This window comes from Hemiscyllium ocellatum, chromosome 9, assembly GCF_020745735.1.
Source record: "Hemiscyllium ocellatum isolate sHemOce1 chromosome 9, sHemOce1.pat.X.cur, whole genome shotgun sequence".
NCBI classification, from domain to species: domain Eukaryota; kingdom Metazoa; phylum Chordata; class Chondrichthyes; order Orectolobiformes; family Hemiscylliidae; genus Hemiscyllium; species Hemiscyllium ocellatum.
Genome location: NC_083409.1, coordinates 116209219 through 116224538, shown reverse-complemented (window position 1 = coordinate 116224538; position 15320 = coordinate 116209219). Strand labels below are relative to the sequence as shown.

The window sequence follows — 15320 nt, the reverse complement described above, 5'->3', positions numbered from 1 at the left end:
GTACCCGGAGGAAACCCACACAAACACAGGGAGAACGTGCAAACTCCACACAGACAGTTACCCAAGGCAGGGATTGAACCCGGGTCCCTGGCGCTGTGGGGCAGCAGTGTTAACTGCCAAGCTACCGTGCCACGCTGAAGGAGAACAATCTCAAATTCTTCACTCTATCCCCAATTCAAGTTCCTCCTTCCTGGAACTATTCTTGTATTTGCCTTTCACAGTGAGTGTGGATGCTGTATCACTTTAAGGTTGAGTGTGTGAGAGTGTTTCAGTGTGGGTGAGTGGCTTGTTTGTGACCTTATGAAGGATTTAGATTGAGAAATTTGAGAAAAACATAGTCAACTTGTTCAGAAATGTGGAACTTGAACCCAGGCCTCCTGCCTCTAAGGTAGGGATATTGTCACAAGAGCCATAGAAATTGGGCTGATGGATTATATCTTAAAGCTGTTAATTAGCTGGTGTATGATTGGAGGTTTGGGCTCCCTCCTTCCATCAGATGGCATGAGTGAAAAAGCAGCCAACATATTAAGATATTACCACAAACTGTTACAAATTAATCAGGAAATTTATTGACTTAATAAATCCATGCAATATATGTATAATAAAGTATAAAAGCACAGGTACTGAGACCAGTTTTTCAACGTTGCTCAATATGCAAAATCTTTTTGACTCAAAGCTTCTATTTTCCTCAAAATAGAACCAATACAGGGATATACGTTTAAAACTCTGGCATAAGTCACAGTCAAAACACAACCTGGTTTGGAAAATAAAATCAAGTTTCTGTCTTCATTGTCACTGGTTTAAATCGCTTTAGGTAACTTGACCCACTAGAGAAGCACATCATCCAAGAAGAAGAGAAAATACAGTCATTACAAATAATTTGGATATGGAGCTTGTTTTCCAGAAGCAAAAGCTGATTATAACTTGCACAATGAAAGCAAAGCTAAACAAAAATGAATAATTTTATTACCAGAGACTGAATGATTTGGTAAACATTCCACCAGTTTTTAAAGATGGAAAGTTTTTAAAGAAGTGCATGTCATCTTGAAATTTCAATTCTTTGACTAACACCAGATAAAGGTGCTTCTGCTCAGATCTGAAAGCACAGCCAAATCAACTGTGAACTTGTGAGCAAAATGATATTGTATCACAGAATGTATATTTCAGCAGCACTGAGGTCAAGGCCCATGGTGAGGCTCATCGAAAGGTCATTCATCAGAGTCCAGGGTCACGAGACTGGACTAGATCCGTCTGGACAAATGCATGAGTAGGTGGGGAGCAGAGGGATACAGATGCTTAGGAAGTGGGTGACAGGTTTAGATAGTACATTTGGATCGGCTCAGGCTTGGAGGGCCGAAGGGCCAGTTCCTGGGCTGTAAATTTTCTTTGCAAGTTCTGTTCTAATGTTAGACAGAATGTTTCCCCACATTTCACTGAGCCTTGCAATCAAGAACACAAACTAGAGACCATTCCGCCCCTCAAACCATCTCTATCATTGAATGGAATCATCGCTGATCTGTATTCTAACTGCATTTTCCTATTTTAGCTACATATTCCTTGATGCCCTTGGCTTGTTTAACAAAAAAAAGTGATTTCCTATTTAAAATTATGGATTCAGCCCAGCATCTGTTACTTCTTTATGGGAGAGTTCCACACTTCTGGCATCCTTCGTGTGAAGAAATGTTTTCTAGTTTCTCTCCTGAATGAGGAGAATGGCATCCGGCAACTGTATTATGCCGGTCTGTATCTGAAGCTACGAATGGGATTTGTTGTGGAGTGAAATTCGGTTCCTTGAGTAGATGTGACCATTATTAGCTGGACTGGATCCCCAGAGCAGTCTTCATGCGTTCATACACAACGTAGCTGATGCTTACAGCAGGGATCACCTTCATGAAGTTTGGGGCCAGACCCCTGTAGAGGCCCAAAGGTCCCTCTTTAGCCACGATCTTTCGAAATAGACTCATCATATTGAGCTGTTGTGATCCCTCCAGTGAAGCTGCAAAGATACCAGATTCTCAGTTAACTGCATTCAAATTCAGCAAAATGTGAACCTCAGTTTCTGATATCCTACACTATACTTAGGATGTAGATTTTTATTAACCTCAAAATGGCTTTTCAATTTAAAATAACATAACAAAATGGTTTTAGATTTTTCGCGAAATCTTTCACATAATTTCACTAACACTGAGGATGGATCATCTGTTTTGTCAATATAATTGCCCGTTTTAAAACTACTTCTGTTTTGTAGTAACTATTCAAAGTATTTTTTTATTCCCCAATCAAACTTCCACAGACCCTAATTAATTTTACAGATTATCAAAACTTTAGTTTTAAAATATCAAAACTTTTATTCTAAAATATTGCAATATTTTCTTTTATCAAGTAACTTAAGTATTGATTTAAGTTAACACCAAACTAGTCATATCAAATTTTCTTAATTCTGAGAAGGTTCCACACTTCCTTTCGACCTATTTTAAGTAGATCAGCCTTAATCACTACATTTTAAAAATTGCCCATTGCCAGTATAAAAATGTCAGAACTCAACAGCTTCTGAAAATCAATGAGTGTTCAGAGATCAGAATTTTTTTTTAAACAATTCTGTAAATCAATGAAGGTTGAGAGATCGGAGTTTGACACTTCCCACAAGTTCCACAATTTTCGGAAACCGCCCTCTGTAAGTACAAAAACACCCCCAACGTCAGTTAATCTCTCCCCCTTTTTTTAAATATACTGCCCTTGTTCTTAGAAGGTGTTGGTGAGCCAGGGCTGAAAATGTGTTGTTGGAAAAGCGCAGCAGGTCAGGCAGCATCCAAACAGCAGGACAATCGACATTTCGGGCCTGAGCCCTTCCTCAGGAATCTTCGGGCTCATGCCCGAAACGTCGATTCTCCTGCTGTTTGGATGCTGCCTGACCTGCTGCGCTTTTCCAGCAACACATTTTCAGCTCTGATCTCCAGCATCTGCAGTCCTCACTTTCTCCTTGGTGAGCCAGGGCCACCTTAACTGGAATTGGGGTCAAAAGTTACCCAGGCAAGGTAAAGATGACAATCTTCCTCCCTTAAACATAGGTCAGCGTTTGCAACAATCTGACAGTTTCATGATCATTTTTACTGATGCAGGATTATTACTTTCAGATAATTTTTAACTGAATGCAAATAATGAGTAAAACCTATGGCCTCTAGAATATTAGTCCAGTAATGGAAGCCATACCCCAACAAATTTCACACCACACGTGGGAATATTGTGCTGAAAGCAATATTTAGACTGGAGGAGGAACAAGCACAAAACAACAATCCTCAGGAATCTAGGCCAGACAAAGCCAAAGTTAACTCAGGATCAGTCTAGTCCCCCCGTCTCATGAAGGATGGGACATAATGATTAGCACTAAGTGCTAGTGCTTTTGGGAAAAGTTTAAATGCAGATTTTAATAAAATAAAGCAGAATCTGACCTCAGTAGAATTGGAACAGCTTCATGTGGGTAAGTCTACAGCAGAGCAAATGGGGCGAGGGGCATTCAAAAAGGAACTGGGGGGAGTACAGCCCCAACATATACATTTAGAGGGAAATGTAGGAACAATATGTTCACAGACCCTGAATGTCCAGGACAATTCAGGATTGCATAAAGAAGAAGAATCGGTCTTTCAGCAATTCCGAAGGAAGCAATTCTTGAGGAATACAAGAGGTGCAAGAGAGATCTTTAGAAAATAATTAGAAGGGCAAAAAGGAACATGAAAAATAACTTGTGAACAGGATTAGGGAGAATCCTAAGATATTTTATAAATACATTAAATGGAAGTGGTTAACCAGAGAAAGAGTAGGGCCCATTAGGAATTGATAGACAACCTGTGTGTGAAGCCGCAGGATATTGGAAGGGTGGTAAATGAATACTTCTCTTTGGTCTTCACTCTGGAAAATGAGACGGTAAGTACAGAATTCAGGACAAGGGTCTGTGAGGAACGTGCATAGTCGGAAATATGAAATGGGATACTGGAGGGTCTGTCAGGCTTAAAAACAGACAAATACTCTGACCCAGATGAATTGCATCCCAGGATGTTTTGGGAGATGACACATTTTTAATTCCTTTCTGGCCATTGGGGAAATGCCAGAGGACAGGAGGATGATTAATGTAGTTCTACTTTTTAAGAGAGGTAGTAGAGATGGACCAGGAAATTACAGACTGGTGAGTTTAACGTCAGTGGTAGGGAAACTATTGGAGAAAATTCTGAAGGAGCAAAGTAATACCCACTTGGAAAGGCAGGGATAGTCAGCATGGTTTTGTCAGATGGAGGTCATGCCTAACAAATTTGTTAGACATTTTTGAAAATGTGATCCAGTGTGTGGATAAGTGAAATTCAGTTGATGTAGTTTAAATGGCCTTTAACAAAGCTTTTGACAAGCTTCTACATAGACTGATTGAGAAGGTTAAAGCACATGGAATTGAGGGAAACTTGGCGAGATGGATCAGATGGATTGACGAGGGGAGAGGCCATTTTGGATTTGGTGCTCGGCAATGAGCCAGGACAGGTGTCAGATCTCGCGGTGGGAGAGCACTTGTGAAAGTGATCACAACTGCCTCACGTTTAGCATAGCCTTGGAGAGTGAAAGGAGCAGTTACCGAGAGAAGATATTTAGAGTCACAGAGATGCACAGCATAGAAACAGACCCTTCGGTCCAACCAGTCCACGCCAACCAGATATCCCAACCCAATCTAGTCCCACCTACCAGCACCCGGCCCATATCCCTCCAAACCCTTTCTATTCATATACCCATCCAAATGCCTCTTAAATGTTGTAACTGTACTAGCCTCCACCACTTCCTCTGGCAGCTCATTCCATACACATACCACCCTCTGCGTGAAAAAGTTGCCCCTTAGGTCTCTTTTATATCTTTCCCCTCTCACCCTATATCCATGCCTTCTAGCTCTGGACTCCTCGACCCCAGGGAAAAGACTTTGTCTATTTATCCTATCCATGCCCCCTCATAATTTTGTAAACATCTATAAGGTCACCCTTCAGCTTCCGACGCTCCAGGGAAAACAGCCCCAGCCTGTTCAGACTCTCCCTATAGTTCAAATCGTCCAACCCTGGCAACATCCTTGTAAATCTTTTCTGAACCCCTTCAAAGGAAATTACGATGCTATCAGACAGGAGTTGGGAAGTACAGCCTGGGAGCAATTGTTCCACAGAAAGGGCACAGCAGACATGTGAAGACTATTTAAGGAGCAGATGTTGCGAGTGATGCACAAATTTGTTCCTCTGATACAGGTAAAGAGGGGTAAGATTGAGGAACCTTGGATGACGAGAATAGAGGAACTTCTCATCAAAAGGAAGAAGGCAGCTTATGTAATGTGGAGGAAGCAAGGATCTAGCACAGCTTTAGAGGATTACAGGCTTGCCAGAAAGGAGCTCAGAAATGGACTGAGGAGAGCCAGGAGGGGGCATAAAAAAGCTGAAAATGTGTTGCTGGTTAAAGTGCAGCAGGTCAGGCAGCATCCGAGGAACAGGAAATTCGACGTTTCGGGCACAAGCCCTTCATCAGCCTCATTCCTGATGAAGGGCTTGTGCCCGAAACGTCAAATTTCCTGTTCCTTGGATGCTGCCTGACCTGCTGCGCTTTAACCAGCAACACATTTTCAGCTCTGATCTCCAGCATCTGCAGACCTCACTTTTTTACTCGGGAGCATGAAAAAGGCTTGGCAACAAGGGTTAGGGAGAACCCAAAGGCATTTTACTCCTAAGTCCCCAGGGCCAGACCAGATTTATCCCAGGCTGCTCCGGGAAGCAAGAAAGGAGGTTGCTAAGCCACTGGCAAGGATATTTGCCTCCTCACTCTCCACGGGAGTCGTACCAGAGGATTGGAGGGAGGCGAATGTTGTTCCACTTTTCAAAAAGGGTAATAGGGAAATCCCTGGCAATTACAGACCAGTCAGTCTTACATCTGTGGTCAGCAAAGTTTTGGAAAGAATTCTGAGGGATAGGATTTATGACTATTTGGCAAAGCATAGAGTGATTAAAGGCAGTCAGCATGGCTTTGTGAGGGGCAGGTCATGCCTCACAACTCAAGAGTGCGTTGAGGAGGTGTCAAGATAGGTCGACAACAGTTGAGTAGTGGATGCGATGTATGTGGATTTCAGCAAGGCATTTGATAGGGTTCCCCATGGTAGGCTCATTCATAAATTCAGGAAGTATGGGATACAGGGAGATTTGGCTATCTGACAAAAGGCAGAGAGTGGTTGCAGATGGAAAGTATTCTGCCTGGAGGATCATAAGACATAGGAGTGGAAGTAAGGCCATTCGGCCCATCGAGTCCACTCCACCATTCACTCATGGCTGATGGGCATTTCAACTCCACTTACCAGCATTCTCCTCGTAGCCCTTAATTCCTTGTGACATCAAGAATTTATCAATCTCTGCCTTGAAGACATTTAGCGTCCCGACCTCCACTGTACTCTGCGGCAATGAATTCCACAGGCCCACCATTCTCTGGCTGAAGAAATGTCTCCGCATTTCTGTTCGGAATTGACCCCCTCTAATTCAGGCTGTGTCCACGGGTCCTGGTCTCCTCGCCTAACGGAAACAATTTCCTAGCGTCCATCCTTTCCAAGCCATGTATTATCTTGTAAGTTTCTATTAAATCTCCCCTTAATCTTCTAAACTCCAATGAATACAGTCCCAGGATCCTCAGCCGTTCCTCGTACGTTAGACCAACCATTCCAGCGATCATCCGTGGGAATCTCCGCTGGACACGCTCCAGTGCCAGTATGTCCCTCCTGAGGTTTGTGGACATAGTACTCCAAATGGGGCCTAACCAGAGCTTTATAAAGTCTCAGTAGCACAACAGTGCTTTTATATTCTAACCCTCTTGAGATAAATGACAACATTGCATTTGCTTCAAAGTTTGGGAGAAGATTTGTAGCTCGGGTGCTCGTTGTTGTGGTTCTGTTCGCCGAGCTGGGAGTTTTTGTTGCAAACGTTTCGTCCCCTTTCTAGGTGACATCCTCAGTGCTTGGGAGCCTCCTGTGAAGCGTTTCTGTGATCTTTCCTCCGGCATTTATAGTAGCTGGTCTCTGCTGCTTCCGGTTGTCAGTTGCTGTCTGCTGCAGTGGCCGGTATATTGGGTCCAACAGCCACGCTCAGACAACAACTCACCAGGACAAAGGACCCGATACCCAGCACGAGCAAAACCAACGTGGTTTACAAAATCCCATGCAAGGACTGCACAAAACACTACACAGGACAAACAGGAAGACAGCTAACGATCCGCATCCACGAACACCAACTAGCCACAAAATGACACGACCAGCTATCCTTAGTAGCCACACACACACAGATGACAAGCAACGTGAATTCGACTGGGACAACACCAGTATTATAGGGCAAGCCAAACAGAGAACAGCCAGGGAATTTCTAGAGGCATGGCACTCATCCACTGATTCTATCAACAAACACATCGACCTGGACCCAATATACTGGCCACTGCAGCGGACAGCAACTGACAACCGGAAGCGGCAGAGACAAGCCACTATAAAGGCCGGAGGAAACATCACAGAAGTGCATCGCAGGAGGCTCCCAAGCACTGAGGATGTCACCTAGAAAGGGGACGAAACGTTTGCAACAAAAACTCCCAGCTCGGTGAACAGAACCACAACAATCGCATTTGCTTTCTTAATCACGGCCTCAACCTGCATGTTTACCTTTAGAGAATCCTCAACTAGCACTCCCAGATCCCTTTGTACTTTGGCTTTACGAATTTTCTCACCGTTTAGAAAGTAGTCAGTGTTGAGTGGTGTCCCACAGAGCTCTGTTCTTGGGCCTCTGCTCTTTGCAGTCTTTATAAATGACTTGGATGAGAAGGTTGAGGGGTAAGTTAGTAAATTTGCAGATGACACAAAGGTTGGAGGTGTTGTCGATAGTATAAAGGGCTACTGCAGGCTGCAGCGTGACATAGACAGGATGCAGAGCTGGGCTGAGAAATGGCAGATGGAGTTCAACCTGGATAAATGTGAAGTGATGCATTTTGGAAGGTCGAACTCGGATGTTGAATAAAGGATAAACGACAGGATTCTTGGCAGAGTGAAGGAACAGAGGGATCTGGGTGTGGAAGTACATAGATCCCTCAAAGTTGCCATCCAAGTGGATAGGATTGCTAAGAAAGCATATGGTGTTTTGGCTTTCATTAACAGGGGGATCGAGTTTAAGAGCTACGAGGTTTTGCTGCAGCTCTACAAGTCTCTGGTGAAACCACACTTGGAATATTGTGTCCAGTTCTGGTCGCCCTACTACAGGAAAGACACAGAGGCTTTGGAGAGGGTGCAAAGAAGGTTTACCAGGATGCTGCCTGGACTGGAGGGCTTGCCGTGTGAAGAAAGGTTGAATAAATTCAGACTTTTCTCTCTGGAGAGAAGGAGGCAGAGGAGACCTGATCACGGTGTACAAAATTATGAGAGGAATAGATAGAGTCAATAGCCAGAGACTTTTCCCCAGGGCAGGACTGACTGGTACGAGAAGTCATAGTTTGAAGGTATTAGGAGGAAGGTATAAAGGAGACATCAGAGGTGGGTTCTTTCCGCAGAGAGTTGTGAATGCATGGAATATATTGCCAGTTGAGGTGGTGGAAGCAAAGTCATTGTGGGCCTAAGGGCCTGTTCTGTGCTGTATTTTTCTATGTTCTATTTAACTGGCTTAGTAATAGGACACAAAGGGTAGTGGGAGAAGGCTATTCGAGTGGCTGGAGGCCAGTGTCCAATGGTATATCACAAGACACTGTGGCTCAGTAGTTAGGACTGCTGCCTCACAGCGCCAGGGACTTCCGTTCTATTCCACCCATTGGCGACTGAAGTTCGCATATTTTTCCTGTGTATCCATGGGTTTTCTCCCGTTGCTCCAGTTTCCTTCCACTATCCAAAGACATGCAGGTTAGGTGAATTGGCTGTGCTAAATTACCCAGTGTGTTAGGTACATTAGTCAGGGGTAAATGTTGGGGAATGGGTCTGGGTGGGTTACTCTTCAGAGGGTCAGTGTGGACTTGTTGGGCCAATGGGCCTGTTCCATACTGTAGGGAATCTAATCTAATCTTAGAGTGATGCTGGAAAAGTGTAGCAGGTCAGGCAGTATCCAAGGAGCAGGAAAAAAAATCGAGGTTTCGGGCAAAAGCCCTTCAGGATCCTGATGAAGGACTTTTGCCCGAAATGGCAATTTTTCCTGCTCCTTGGATGCTGCCTGACCTGCTGTGCTTTTCCAGCACCACTCTAATCTCAATGGGACCAATGACCTTTTCCCACACTATACAGAATTCTATGATTCAAGGATCAGTATCTGGATTCTTACTTAGTTAAAAATCACATAACACCAGATTATAGTCCAACAGGTTTAATTGGAAGCACACTAGCTTTCGGAGCGACACTCCTTCATCAGGTGAAGCTAGTGTGCTTCCAACTAAACCTGTTGGACTATAACCTGGTGTTATGTGATTTTTAACTTTGTACACCCCAGTCCAACACCAACATCTCCAAATCATGGATCCTTACTGTTTGTTATAGAACATAGAACGTTACAACACAGTACAGGCCCTTCGGCCCTCAGTGTTGCGCTGACTGTGAAAATAATCTAATGCCCACCTAACCTGCACCATTCCATTATTATCCGTATGTCTGTCCAATGCCCATTTAAATGCCGTTCGGCGAGTCTACTGCTGTTGCGAGCAGGCTGTTCCACGCCCCTACTACTCTCTGGGTAAAGAAACTACACCTGATTTCTGTCCTAAATCTATCACTCCTCAATTTAAAGCTATGTTCCTTCGTGTTAGCATTCACCATCCAGTGAAAAAGGCTCTCACTGTTCACGCTTTCTAATGCTCTGATTATCTTTTACATCTCGACTAAGTTACCTCTCAACCTTCTTCTCTCCAATGAAAACAGCCTCAGTTCTCTCAGCCCTTTCTCGTAAGACTTCCCTTCCATACCAGGCAACATCCTAGTAAATCTCCTCTGTACCCTTTCCAAAACTTCCACATCTTTCCTATAATGCGGTGACCAGAACTACACACAATACTCCAGATGTGGCCTTACCAGCGCCTTGTACAACTGAAGCATGACCTCGTGGCTCCGAAATTCAATTCCCCCTATTAATCAACGCCAACACATCGTATGTCTTCTTAGAATTCCTACTGTATGGGAACAGGTCCTTCAGCCTAACAAGTCCACACCAATCCTCCAACCCACCAACCAGACTATTCCCCTACATTTACCCCTGACTCATGCACCTAACCTTTCCATCCCTGAATCCTATGGGCAATTTAGCATGGCTAATTTACCTAAGCTGCATATCTTTGGACTGTGGGAGGAAACTGGAGTACCCGGAGGAGACCCACGCAGACACGGGGAGAATGTGCAAACTCCACACAGTTGTCCAGGGCTGCAATCGAACCCGGGTGCTTGAGGTAGCAGTGCTAACCACTGAGCCACCATGCCGCCCCCAACCCTATTAACAATCCTATTAACCTGGGTGGCAACTTTCAAGGATTTATGCACTTGGACACCAAAGTCTCTCTGTTCATCTCAATTCCAAGTATTTTACCATTAGCCCCGTAGTCTGCATTCCTGCTATTTCTTCCGAAGTGAACTACTTTAATTTTTCTGCATTAAACTTCATTTACCACTTCTCAGCCCAGCTCTGCATCATATTTATGTCCCTCTGTAACTCAACATCCTTCAGCACTATCCACAACTCTGCCTATCTTTGTGTCATCCACAAATTTACTAACCCATACTTCTACGTTCACATCCAGCTCACTTATAAAAATGAAAACAGCAGTGGCCCCAAAACAGATCCTTGCAGCAAACCACTAGTAACTGAACTCCAGGATGAATACTTCCCATAAACCACCACCCTCTGTCTGCTTTCAGCTAGCCAATTTCTGATCCAAACTACTAAATCACCTTAAATCCCGAAACTCTGTATTTTGTGCAATAGCCTGCCATGTGGAACTTTATCAAACGCCTTACTGAAATCCATATACACCATATCAACCACTTTACCTTCATCCATCTGTTTTGTCACCTTCTTGAAGAACTCAGTAAAGGTTAGTGAGGCATGAACTACCCTTCACAAAACCGTGTTGACTATCCCTAATCAAATTATTCCTTTCCAGATGATTTTCACTTTACCCATAACCAAAGTAAGGCTGACTGACCTACAATTACCAGGGTTGTTCCAACTCCCCCTCTTAAACAAGGGAACAACATTTGCTATCCTCCAGTCTTCTGGCACTATTCCTGTAGACAATGATGACATAAAGACCAAAGCCAAAGTCTCTGCAATCTCCTCCCTGGCTTCCCAGAGAATCGGAGGATAAATCCCATCTGGCCCAGTGGTCTTATCTATTTTCAGATCTTCTAAAATTGCTAAAACCTCCTCTTTGTCAACCTCAATCCCATCTAATCTTGTAGCCTGTATCTCCGTATTTACACTAACATTACCCTTTTACAATGTGAATACTGACGAAAAGTATTCATTAAGCACTTCCCCATGTTCTTAGATTCCACACACAACCTTCCACTACTAACTTTGATTGGCCCTAATCTTACTCTAATCTTACTCTAGTCATTCTTTTATTCCTGATACACCTATAGAAGGCCTAAGTATTTTCCTTGATTCTATCAGCCAACGACGTCTCATGTCCCCTCCTGGCTCTTCCTAGCCCTCTCTTTAGATCTTTTCTGGCTAACTTATATCTCTCAAGCTCGCTAACTGAGCCTTCATGCCTCATCCTCACATAAGCCTCCTTCTTTCTCTTGACAAGAACTTCAGCCTCTTTAGTAACCCATGGCTCCTCCTCTCAACAACTACCTCTCTGTCTGATAGGTCTACACTTATCAATGATCTGCAGTATCTTCCTTGAATGAGCTCCACATTTCTATTGTGCCCATCTCCTGCAGTTTCCTTCCCCATCCTATGTATCCTAAATCTTGCCTAATCACATCATAATTGCTTTCCCCCAGCTATAACTCATGCCCTGCAGTATATACTTATCCCTTTCCATTGCTAAAGTAAACATAACCGAATTGTGGTCACTATCACCTAAGTGCTCACCTACCTCCAAATCTAACACCTGGCTGGGTTCATTACCCAGTACCAAATCCAATGTGGTATCGAGCCTTTTTGGCTTGACGGCATAATGTGTCAGAAAACACTCCTGAACACATCGAAAAAAACTTCACTCATCTATACTACTTGAACTATAGTACTCCCAGTCAATATTGGGTAAGTTAAAGACCCCTATAACAACTACCCTGTTACTCTCGCTCCTATTGAGAATCATCTTTGCTATCCTTTCCTCTACATCTCTGGAACAATTTGGAGGCCTATAGAAAACTCCCAAAAGAGTGACCTCTCTTCTCCTGTTTCTAATCTCCACCCATACTACCTCATTGGATGACTCCTCAAACATTCTTTCAGCTGTTGTAATATTACCCTTGAATAACAATGCCACCCCCATACCCCCCTAACTTTTAGCATCATCTCTGTTCCTGCTGAAACATCTAAATCCCAGAATCTGCAACAACCATTCCTGGCCCTGCTCTAGCCATGTCTCTGAAATGGTCACAACATTGAAATCCCAGGTACCAATCCATGCTGCAAGTCCACCCATCTTATTCCAGATCTCCTGGCATTGAAGTACACACATTTCAACCAACATCTTGGTTGCTGGTGCCCTCTTACGACCTTGTAAACCTATCTCTAACCTCCCTACCCTCAACCTCCTGGACATGGGAGCTACAGTTCAGGTTCCCAAACACCTGTTGCATTAGTTTACTTAGTTATATACATAACTGATGTCGATGAAAATGTGGGAGGAATGTTAAGCAAATTTGCAGATGTCAGCAGGATTGGTAGGAGTGGTTATTAGTAAAGAAGATGTTTGTAGATTACAGGAAGATATAGATGGGTTGGTCAGATTGGCAGACCAGTAGCAGATGGGATTTAATCCTGATAAATGCAAGGTGATGAACTTTGGAAGAAGAAACGAGATGAGGGAGTATTTAATAAATGGCAGGACACTGGGTAGTTAGAAGAACATAGGGATCTTGGGCTATTATTCACAGATCCCTGGAGTTGGCAGACCAAGTGAATGGGACAGTTCAGAAAGCATATGAGACACTTGCTTTCATCAGTCATGGCATTGAGCACAACAGCAAGGTGGGAATGTTGAAGTTGTACAGTCTGTTAGTTAGGCCACAGCTGGAGTATTGTGTTCAGTTCTGGTCACCTCACTGCAGGAAGGATGTGCTTGCACTGGAGGCTCACAGAGGAGGTTCACCAGGATGTTGCCTGGGATCGAGAATTTGCATTATAAGGAGAAATTTGACAGGCTTGGATGGTTTTTTAGATCAGAAAAGACAGAGGGGGGACATAATTGAGGTGTATAAGATTATGAGGAGTATGGGCAGGGTGAATAGAGAGCAGCTGTTCCCCTTTGTTGAGGGGTCAATCATGAGAGGGCATAGTTTTAGGGTGAGGGGCAGGAGATTCAGAGGTCATTTGGGAAAAACGTTTTCACTCAATGGATATGAGGGAACCTGAAATACACTTGCCTAGGAAGTTAGTGGAAGCTGGAAACCTTACAACCTTTAAAAACATTCAGGTAAATGCTTCAAGTATCATAACATTCAAGGATATGGGAGAAAGTGAGGACTGCAGATGCTGGAGATCAGAGCTGAAAATGTGTTGCTGGAAAAGCGCAGCAGGTCAGGCAGCATCCAAAGAACAGGAGAATCGACGTTTCGGGCATGAAGAAGGGCTCAAGCCCGAAACGTCGATTCTCCTGCTTCCTTGGGTGCTGCCTGACCTGCTGCACTTTTCCAGCAACACATTTTCAATTCAAGGATATGGGACAAGTGTAGGAAATTGAGATTAGCACATTTTTAGATTAGATTAGATTAGATTCCCTACAGCGAGGAAACAAGCCCTTTGGCCCAACAAGTCCACACCGACCCTCCGAAGAGTAACCCAGTCCCATTTCTCTCTGACTAATGCACCTAACACTACAGGCAATTTCCCATGGCCAATTCACCTGACCTGCACATCTTTGGACTGTGGGAGGAAACCGGAGCACCCGGAGGAAACCCACGCGGACATGGGGAGAATGTGCAAACTCCACATAGTCACCCAAAGCTGGAATCGAACCCTGGTGCTCCGAGGCTGCAGTGCTAACCACCTTGCCATCCTTAGTGATAGTTATATCGGCGCAGACTCAATGGGGCCGAAGAGCCTTTTCTGTGCATTGTAAATCTATGAGTGGAGTGTTAGCTATACACCTATCAGTCTAATGTTTAATGAAAGCTAAAGTCAGGAATAAGACAGATTGGACGATCTTACCTTGCGCTTGCATTCGGGTCCTGATCAGGGCTAATGGATAACTGGCCAGCTGTCCACAGGAACTGGAAATGGTGCCACAGGCTAACAGGACAAACACTCCTGGATCGGCAGATTCCTTGGCATATTTAGTTAACCAAGTTTTCTTCAATGTCTGAAAGGGTTTGAGAAAAAAATTCAGAATAGTAAACAGACATTATAAATCCTGGAAAAGCGCAGCAGGTCAGGCAGCATCAAAGGAGCAGGAGAATCGACATTTCCTAGGCCAAGGAACCCTCCAACCACAAGTTTCTCCAGCTTCCTAATTCCCCTCCCCCCATCTTATCTCAGTCCCAACCCTCGGACTCAACACTGCCTTCTTGACCTGCAATCTTCTTCCCGACCTCTCTGCCCCCACCCCCTCTTTGGCCTATCACCTTCACCTTAACCTCCTTCCACCTATTGCATTCCCAACGCCCCTCCCCCAAGTCCCTCTTCCCTACCTTTTATCTTAGCCTGCCTGGCACACCTTTCTCATTCCTGAAGAAGGACTTATGCCCGAAATGTCGATTCTCCTGCTCTTTTGATGCTGCCTGACCTGCTGCGCTTTTCCAGCAACACATTTTTCAGCTCTGATCTCCAGCATCTGCAGTCCTCACTTTCTCCATTATAAATCCTGAGCAAGCAAACTTGCATGGATGTGCAGGTCCAACAAAATGAACAGTACAGAATCAGGCCATTTGGCTCAACTGTCCCATGCTGCTGTTAATGCTCCACATGAGCCTCCTCCCTTATCTTGCTCATCTCAGTTTGACAACGTACTTTATTATCTCCCTATCACAACTTAGAGTCATAGAGATGTACAGCACGGAAACAGACCCTTCGGTCCAACCCGTCCATGCCGATCAGATATCCCAACCCAATCTAGTTCCACCTGCCAGCACCCGGCCCATATCCCTCCAAACCCTT

At 44.2% G+C, this 15320-nt stretch overlaps 1 protein-coding gene across 1 annotated transcript in view; it reads right to left on the bottom strand.

Annotated features, from left to right (window-relative positions):
- Positions 1–546: 546 nt before the first annotated feature.
- The window catches only part of LOC132819214 (mitochondrial adenyl nucleotide antiporter SLC25A24-like), a 106527-nt gene continuing 91753 nt past the window's right edge, over positions 547–15320 (bottom strand). Inside the window, exons 9-10 of the mRNA XM_060830679.1 lie at positions 14376–14526; positions 547–1996 (exon numbers count right to left, since the gene is read on the bottom strand). Coding sequence (XP_060686662.1) covers positions 1812–1996; positions 14376–14526 — 336 coding nt within the window. The 3' untranslated portion in view covers positions 547–1811. The remainder of the gene's footprint in view (positions 1997–14375; positions 14527–15320) is intronic.